Source organism: Ammospiza nelsoni, chromosome 6, assembly GCF_027579445.1.
Source record: "Ammospiza nelsoni isolate bAmmNel1 chromosome 6, bAmmNel1.pri, whole genome shotgun sequence".
Lineage (NCBI taxonomy): Eukaryota > Metazoa > Chordata > Aves > Passeriformes > Passerellidae > Ammospiza > Ammospiza nelsoni.
This window is the reverse complement of record NC_080638.1, coordinates 53,956,813-53,965,569: the sequence shown is the minus strand read 5'-3', so window position 1 is coordinate 53,965,569 and position 8,757 is coordinate 53,956,813. Positions and strand designations below refer to the sequence as shown.

At 53.2% G+C, this 8,757-nt stretch overlaps 1 protein-coding gene across 2 annotated transcripts; it reads left to right on the top strand.

Annotated features, from left to right (window-relative positions):
* Positions 1 to 6,670: 6,670 nt before the first annotated feature.
* On the top strand, positions 6,671 to 8,542 carry ANKRD9 (ankyrin repeat domain 9). Of its 2 annotated transcripts, none has more exons than XM_059475122.1 (2): positions 6,671 to 6,827; positions 7,304 to 8,542. In XM_059475122.1, the coding sequence occupies exons 1-2, from the start codon at positions 6,671 to 6,673 to the stop codon at positions 8,227 to 8,229; spliced, it is 1,083 nt and encodes a 360-aa protein (XP_059331105.1). In that variant the 3' UTR covers positions 8,230 to 8,542. The 2 variants fall into 2 exon arrangements, with proteins under 2 accessions (XP_059331105.1, XP_059331104.1); XM_059475121.1 differs by having other exon boundaries at positions 6,799 to 6,858.
* Positions 8,543 to 8,757: the final 215 nt, after the last annotated feature.

The window sequence follows — 8,757 nt, the reverse complement described above, 5'->3', positions numbered from 1 at the left end:
GGGATCTACACAGCCCTGACAAGTACAGCCTGCTCCAGAAACAGGAGCTTGTGAACATACCACTAACACTATGTACCTACACATCCCTCAGCTTTATGCAAAGCCATTTTGGCATTCCCAGCAGCATTGCTTGGAATGAGGGTGCTGCTGCATCAGCAGTCCTGGGCCCTACAGCCTGAACCACAGGTTTCATTCAGGCCAATTATAGCACATTATAAACAGAGGATCCTGCTTGTCTTGGAAGCGGCACACAGCGAGCGAGAGGTTCTGCTGCCACAAACAGCCCAGGAGCTGGTGAGGACAGGCTGACATCCACCAGCCTGAAAAGTGCTGGGGTTAAAATGACACCAACAGGGAGCAAGGAGGTGTCCCCAGCCTGGCCAGAAACTGGAGTGAATAAGTCTGGGTGCCGATCCCCTATGGGGCCAGGCTCTGCTTTAGCAAAACCTTTATCCTCCTTATCTACAGGAAAACTGAGCTTTCACCCTGAACCTTCCTTGAACGTTTGAAGTAGCAAAATTTAATAATTACAGGTATACTTTTACAGACAAACAGATGATTTTGTAAGGGTTTTAAGGCATGTTCATGATATACAATACAAAAGGCAGGCAATTCATTGGTTCTTAGGAAACCAGGGCAACAAATTCACATTGAATTCAATCAGGCGTCTGCTCAGAGCAATTCCTACTGGGGAAGCCATCCTAGTCTCTAATTATAAAACACTGCATCATTTTTCTAACTTTTGAATATTATTGATTTTTTTTTTAGGTGGAGAGAGAAATGCCAAGTGTGATGTCAGCAGGCAGCAGTACCTGGCACAGTTGCTCTTTCCCAGAGCAGAGCACTGAATGCCAAGTGAAGCATGGCTGGATATTGCACAATAAGAGACAAGCTATGCTGTGCATATTTGGGGCAATGGACACAAGGGTATGACCCCCTGTGCCCTTGGGGGTTGCTCTGCCAAGGCCAGGTTGCTATATCATTATGATAAGGGTAATCCTGTTAGGCAAACACATCAAACAAATAGTCACTCCTGATTGCAGACCTTGTCTAGGCAGCTCTAAATCTGGGTTAAAAATGTGCTGAATGTTCAATCCTCTGGCACAGCACACCAGGGGCTGAGAGAGGAATATGTGGGGGCTTCTGTGCCTCAGGACCCCATGCAGGCACTCTCTGAGGCTCAGGCTAATTCCTGGAAGTATCTAAAAACTGCAACAGAATAAGTTCCCTCTCTTTCCCCTTCACTTCTTGTGTAGAAGAGGACAGATGACTCTTATGTCAGCCTGTTTTGCTTCTATATTTATGTCCTGCCTCAGGCTCACAATGTTCAGCTCAGATGCAATCCAGTCTGGTCATATTAATACATCTGGGAAAATATTTTTAACAACCAACATCAAGCTGAAGGCCAAGATCGTCCACAGGCACCGGGAGCTCTCTGACCCCTCTTGACCGCTTGCTTACGAAACAGAAAGGCTCCCCAAAAGGTGCTCTGTAGACTTTTAAGGGCCAAGCACACTTTTCAGCTTCCCTCTGTAATATGCTGGATGAAATTTAATCTCTGCTCTAACTCTGGGAATTTCCCTAAATTTCCAAAAGGCTGAATGTGGCTCTTTTATTATGGGTGCCAAAATCAGGGCCTAATGAGACATGGGCTGTGAACCCAGCCAAGGTAAAGAGGACACTGATGACAGCCTGTGAGCATCCCTGAGGGCCTGCAAAACACCTGCAGCAGAAGGAGCTCATCACCTTGCTACCCACCTCACTGTGCCAGACCACTTTATCAAGGAACCAGAATAAAAAATAAGTTTCAAAGCCTTAAAAATTGGGTAATCCCACTGGTGGGCAACATCAACAAATCCGTGACACCAGCTGAGACATTTATTCAGCTTCTCATCAGCTGGGACTGATGTCTGACAACAGTCACCCTTAAATTAAAGAGTGACTTAATTAAACCCTCCTACACAGCCACTGGGGAGATTTCCTTTCCAAAACAAAATGTATCAGACATTCACTTGGGCTCTCAAGAATCAAAAATGGTTAAGGTTGGAAGGGACCACTGGAGGTCATCTAGTCCTACCCCCTGCTCAAGCAGAGTCCCTGGGAGACATTAATCTGGATTGTGTCCAGGCAGCTTTTTAATATCTTCAGGGAAGGAGACTCCTCAAGGTCTCTGGGAACCTACTCCACCAAGAACCATTTTGGATGCAGATTTTGGAATTTGCTCAGCAACAGCCAGGAAACAAGAATAACATGAAAAGGTTTGCTCACTTTGTTGTTTCCAAAGCAGATTTTTCTTTCATGCCATGGATCAGGATGGAGCTGACCCTATAACACAGCAGAGAAAGCAGAGCAGCCAAGGTTATGGGTAGCTCTGGCTCAGTGTGAAATGGTGATTCACACAAAGTCAAGCAAGCAGAGATTGAGTGTAATACAAATGAAGACTGAGGAGGAAGAAGATGTGGATGCAAGACAGTGCAATGGTGAGTCATGAGAACAGGGCATGGTTCAAGGCCATGCCTCCTGCCCTGGACAGGGCAATGTTGTCTGATGATTCCAGCAAGGGAGTCAGGAGCATTGCCCCAGCCCAGATCACTGCTGACTCCCTAATCAGCTGTCTTGTTTATCAAATGAAAATAGCTTTGCACTTTCCAGGAAAACTTCTGTATCTTTTTCAAACTGATTTGATATTCTGAAATGAAAGGACAGCACTAGTGAAAATGCTCCCCTAAAAATTGGAGATGGGCAAAGAGACACACAAAAGGCATGTGCATGACCCAGGTGTTACAGACCCAGGTAGATATAGGAGGGAGGTGATCCCATCTCTGCATCTGATGTGCAACAGCCATCCATGGTGAGCAGCCCTCACTCACCACCATGCAGGAAGATGTGCACTCCTCCTTATCAGGCAGCCCCAGGCAGCTTCCCGTGCTGCCTTCCCATCCCTGGTGTTGCAGGCAGCCAAGGGCCCTGAGATGACAGAAACAAAGGACAAGCTCATCGGGGAACCAGCAGCAGCAGAAGAAATGAAACCGAAAGGTTTCTGAGAAAATGTTTGTGTGAGGCTTCCACGAGGTGTCAGCAACAGCTATTCTTCATCAGAGCTGAACAGAGTGCCTGGGCTGCCATCCACCTCCTCACATGGCATGTCCTCACCAAAGGAGAACAAATCCTGTCTAGTGACTGCCAGCAGCTCTGTCCCGCGTCTCTGCGCAGCATGACCAGTCCCTGTCCCCTGTCTAACACAGCCGAGCACAGGGTTCCCCACGCCGAGCCCAGGCCCCAAGGACCAGAACAATATATTTTCATATTATCCCTCAAGATCAGTGATGTACCTGTGGTGAGAGGGGGACACACAGAGTGTCTGTTCCACCCCAGCACCCCTACCACAAAACCCCTGACTCTCCTCATTCCTTACTTCACTCTGAAGATGTGCAGTTTTAGCTAAACAGGACATTAGGCATTTCTCTCTGACTTGTTGATGAAGATCCCAGAGGCTAAAAGTGAACTGGCAGCTGTGCTGCTCCAGCCCACCAGGGATCTGAAGCTGTTGTCCAAACTCTGCTGACCTTTGGTGCTGAGCCTGCCTTTTTCCAGAGGAGACTGGTAAGTGTTCAGAGTTAAACCCATGCATGAATTCTTTGCAAGGACTGGAGTAAACCCTGTATCCTTCATCTCTGTTCAAGAAAGAGGGATGTACTCTTTGCCCATCTTCAATCTCATGCTCAAACCCAGCACTAGACTTTGTTCAGTGTACTCCCTGATAGTGCCTATTTTTATTTTGCTTTTAATTACACAGTCAGGTCCATTATGTCAAAATTATCCTGCCCTCAATTTGATGAAAGCCTTAGGAAGCAAATGACGTCTGTCACAAGAAATGGCAGAGCTTTTCCCTCCGTCCCATTACGTAGTTGGGGTTTCCGTAGTATTAAGAAGGTTTTAGTTGGTCACTGGCTGGAGAAACCAAAGGATCAAGGTCCCAGAGTAGGGTGAAGATGAAAATAGCTCTGAGAGAATACGTCACGTTACTTGGATGTGGCTGTACAGATAGAGTAATCCCTGTCATGTGCCAAGGAACCTGTGATAAGCCCTCTCATAGTGAGATTGGTAATAAGATCAGCTACTTAATTCAAAGTGATTAAAACCAGGCTGGACTGCAAACAAACACATCATGTTCATGGGTCTCTGCAAAAAAATATACATATAGAAAAGTAATTTTTTTCTGGGTTGTCCTGTCACATCACTAGTACTAAGCACTGTACCCTATAAACAATTTTGGGGCCAAATGTAATGCAGTGCAGCCCACAGGCAGGCTGCCTTTCCTACAGGCAGGCTCCCACTTCAAATGTATGTGACAAATACAATTTGCAAAGGGTTACTCACCAGCTGCAAGGCTGAAAGGACTTGGCATGCTCTGGCCTATTTTTAAGCCAGTCCTGGGGCCAAAGAACACTATGGTTGTAACCATTCCCACCACCTCCATAGGAGAGCTTGGCCTGTGAACAATGCTCCCACTTCTACACCAAAGACATTAATTTCCCATGAAAAAGCCAGTTTGGCTTTGCTACTGTGCTAAAATGCCTTGCCTTTTGGGTTCTGACTTGCCCAGGTATATGTGCAGGATGAGTAGAAAGGGCTGGGCAACCTGACATCACCACACTGGACATCCAAATCAAAGGCAACGTCCTAGCAACAGCTAGAAAAGGATTTGGGATTCTCATCAGGGCATCCCCCAGAGCAGGAGATGTGGTGGGTACCACTACCATCAGCAATGGACAGCAAGGCACGGGCAGACAGAAAGGAAGGGCTGCAGAAGCAGCTGTTTTTAAACCATTTCTTTCAGTCCTGCATTTTGGTAGAAATTATCAATCCATGGCTGCAGTGACAGGACGTGACTGACAGGTCAGTGCCCTGGTGGCAGCAGGGAGTGGTGGAGCAGCTGCCTTTAATGGGTTTTCACCTGGAATCGGAAACAAGCAGTGAAAGAGGATTTTCTGTGCCGTGGCTGACATCCAGGAGCCGCGGTGGATCCGCAGGGATCCTCCGATGACGAATTGTGCTGACAAACGCTGGACGTAATTCTCCCCAGCAAAGCAGATCAGTGGATGTTATCCTTCTTCTATTCTCTTCCCTCAGATGTGGTCAGCAAGAGTTTTTAAGTGTGACAGTGTCCTGCCCAGCTCCCCCACGTACCTGCACCCCCTCACAGATCCCCGGGGTTTGCTGTGAACATTTCTTGGCAGGGAAGAAGTTACAAAGCTAAGCAAGCACAGTTTAGGCTTTGTTTCCCTGGCTGAATGGGGGTTCAGAAGAGGCACAACAAAGGGGATGGCTGTTCCTCGCCAGCTTCTTACTCATCATGGTCATCAGGACAGTTGGTAGCATGATGTGGTCCCCATTCCTGCCTCCCCAATCAGCTTCACAGAGGGAGCTGCAGGGAAGCAGAGCATTTCAGCCCGTCTGGTGATCCCCCTCAGTGTGCACAAGTGTTTCCATTCCAGCAGCAAAGAGCAGCAGTGGGACAACTCCAAGGACAGAGAAATCAGAGCTGTGGCCTGTAAACCCATCAGCAAATGGCATTGCCCACCTGCAGATGCCAGAGTCTGATCTTCCTGATTGAGAGGACAATGGCTGCAAGAGGGGGAGACACTGGGGCCAAACACACAGAGGAAGAGGGAAATGGTCTCAGGGGGTCAAGGATGGAGCAGATCCCAGTATTTGCTATCAGTAAGGAGGCCTTATGAGAGAGCAGATCCCAGTAACGCAGCACTTGCTTTCCCAGTGTGTGACTGTACACGTGCATTTCAGGGCCAAGGGACTGCAGGTGCCCAAGGGGAGCCCCTGGTGCAGGGCTGTGGGCAGTGCTGGACTCACCCCCCACCATGATCATCTCCCTGCTCTTATGTAGCCTAAAACCTGACAGGTGTCTGTCAGAGGGAACGGCTGCAGGCAAATGTCACTCTCTGGAGACATCCCAGAGACACAAGTTTAGCAACAAGCACGTGTGCACACACGTGTGCTGGCCGAAGGGCAGGGCCAGGCCCCCGCCCGAGCCACCCACAGGGGCCAAGAACTGGCACAGGCCAGGCTGGGCCCTGCCAGGGCGGGCACGGGAGTGTGACACCGCCTGCCCCGGCACACGGGGGTGTGACACCGCCTGCCCCGGCACACGTGTAGCCGGGCACTGCCCGTCTGCAGAGGCCGGGTGTCCCACAGCCGCCGGGCACAGTTCCTCTGTGGCCCAGACACCGTGTGCCCTTGACCCATGAGTGTGTGTCCCGGATCCCGCAGGCTCAGGATCCCATGGCCCCGGGATTCTGCGCCCTCTGTATCCCTTAGTCCCAGGGCCCCACACCCCAGGACACCATGTACCTGGACTCCATCCCTTTGGGACCCCAGAGCCCGGCATTGCTGGGACCTCATACCCCCGGGAACCCCGATCCCTACGCCCCTGGGACCCCACACCCCCGTACTTCAGGAACCCCATGTCCCTGTGCCCTCCCGCTCCTGGAAGCCCCGGTTCCTACGCCCGGGACCCCGCTGCCCGCGGCCCCCGCCCCGCGGCATTCCCGCCCCGCCCCCGCGGGACTCCGAGCCCTCAGCCAAGTTTCTTGGAACTTTGCCTCCCGTGACGCACGCGCCGGCGCCGGGCCCCGTCCTCCCGGCGCAGCCAATGGGCGGCCGGGGCGCCGGGGCGGCGGCCAATCGGCGTTGGCCGGACAGTTCCCCGGTCCTGACCGACCTTCACCGCCCGGGCGGGGGGGCCATAAAAGGGCCCCGCGGCGGCGCGCGGCGCTCCCGCCTCCCGCCCCTCCACTGCGGCGGACACCGCACGGGCGGCACCGCGGGACCGGCGGGGAGGTGAGCCGGGAGCGGGGGCAGGGAGAGAGGCCGTTCCCGTGTACCGAGCCCTGTTCGCCAGGGATATGAGCGTGCTGTGCACTGCCGGGAGGCCGTTCCCTTGTAGCGGGTCTCCGTGCACGGGAAGGAGGGTGTCCAGTGCACCGCGGGGAGGCCGTTTCCCCGTACCGGGTTCCCGTGCGCCAGGGACATGGGCGTCCTGTGCGCTGAGGAGAGGCCATTTCCTTGTACCGGGGACACGGGTGTCCCGTGCAGCGGGAGCAGGGACGGACAGAGGGAGGGAGGGATGGCGATGCCGTGCTCCGGGTGTCTCCTGCACCAGGGTGTCGCGCCGGCTCGCTGTCCCCTGCACCGGCGGGGAGGCGGGCGGGCCAACCCTGCGAGCCCCGGAAGCAGCGCGGGGAGCCCCGGTCGCCCGGCACTGACCGCCCGTCCGCTCCCGCAGGTCCGGGCCGATGGTGGGAGGCAGCCCCCGGCGGAGCCCGGCCGCACGCCATGCCCTGGAGCGTCCGCTGGGTCGGCGGCTGCGGCGCCCAGTCCCAGAAGCAGTGCAAGAAATCCTCCTTCGCCTTCTACCAGGCGGTGCGGGACCTGCTGCCCGTTTGGTTCCTGGAGGACATGCGGACCATGGAGGTGTTCCACTGGGAGGACGGGGGCAAGGTGAGCGTGTACTCGCCCTCGGAGGCGCTGCTCTACGCGCTGGTGCACGACCACCAGCCCTACGCCCGGCACCTGCTCACTAAGTTCCCCCAGAGCGCCCTGGCCGTGCCCAGCCAGAGCTTCAGCTGCTGCCAGTCGGCCCCGCACCTGGCCATGGCCGTGCGCTACAACCGCGTCCGGGTGCTCTTCCGAATCCTCAAGGCCATCCAGACCTTGCCCCCGGCGGACAGAGCCGCCCACCTGGACCGGCAGGGCTGCAGCCGCGTGGAGGGCGGCAAGACAGCGCTGCACATGGCCTGCGAACTGGTGCGGCCCGAGTGCCTGCTGCTGCTGCTGGGGCACGGCGCGGCGCCCTGCCTGCGGGACAGCGCCGGGAACACCCCCCTGGACACCCTGCTGCAGCAGATCTCCCACATGCCCGCCGCCAACATGCGTGCCAAGCTCCTCTGCCTCGACTGCCTCTTCTTCTTCGTGCCTCAGGACCTCGAGTTTGCAATGAAACAGCAACTGTTGGACAATCGGCAGCAGTGGCAGGACCTCCTGGGAGAGAGCAGGTTCCAGTGCCTGGTGGGCTTAGCTCCCCCGTCGCTGTTTGTCGGAGCCATGCGTGTCTTGATCAGGACCATTGCACCTGAGCACTTCCCAGAGGCTCTGGATAATCTGCCTCTGCCTCATTTTCTAAAGCCTTTGGACTTGAAACTGGAGAGCTAGAGGGGTGGTATGAGAGCCTCCTGCTCACCTGACAGAAATAGACTTGTGCTAAAAATGTATCATTATACAAAGCTGCTAATGCAGTGGCCAAGTATCTGTTTTACTGAGAACAGTATTTTTTAAAAGAATTGTATCTGGCACTTTAAAATATATTTTATTTAAAGATCCTTGTGGTGAGGTGAGGGCCATGCTGCATTTTATAAAGATGTTCTATGGCATGTACAAATGAGGGTTTGGGGAAGAACATATTTGTAAATACATCCGAATAAACCGGTGGCAGATGTGATCAAAATACAAAACAAGCAACTGAAAACCCTGGAGTGGCATGTGCCTTGGAAAAGGGTGTGCAGGGTGGGGGAGTATCTTTTTGTTAGGATTTCCCTGTTACATAAGCCTTGTCCTGGAACAGGATGACTCCTTTTTTTACAGCTCTCCTAATACATCTTGGCAGAGATGCTGGGTTTTTTTAAAGGCACAGATGAAAACTTCCTCGTCTTGTACACAAGACCAAAGAGAAGCCAGATACTG

Bases quoted from the DNA above. Each gene is read 5' to 3' on its own strand.
- ANKRD9 (XM_059475122.1), top strand. From the start codon at position 6,671: ATGGGCGGCCGGGGCGCCGGGGCGGCGGCCAATCGGCGTTGGCCGGAC. The intron at 6,828-7,303 runs GCACGGGCGGCA...CCGCTCCCGCAG, and splicing joins CCTCCACTGCGGCGGACACC to GTCCGGGCCGATGGTGGGAG.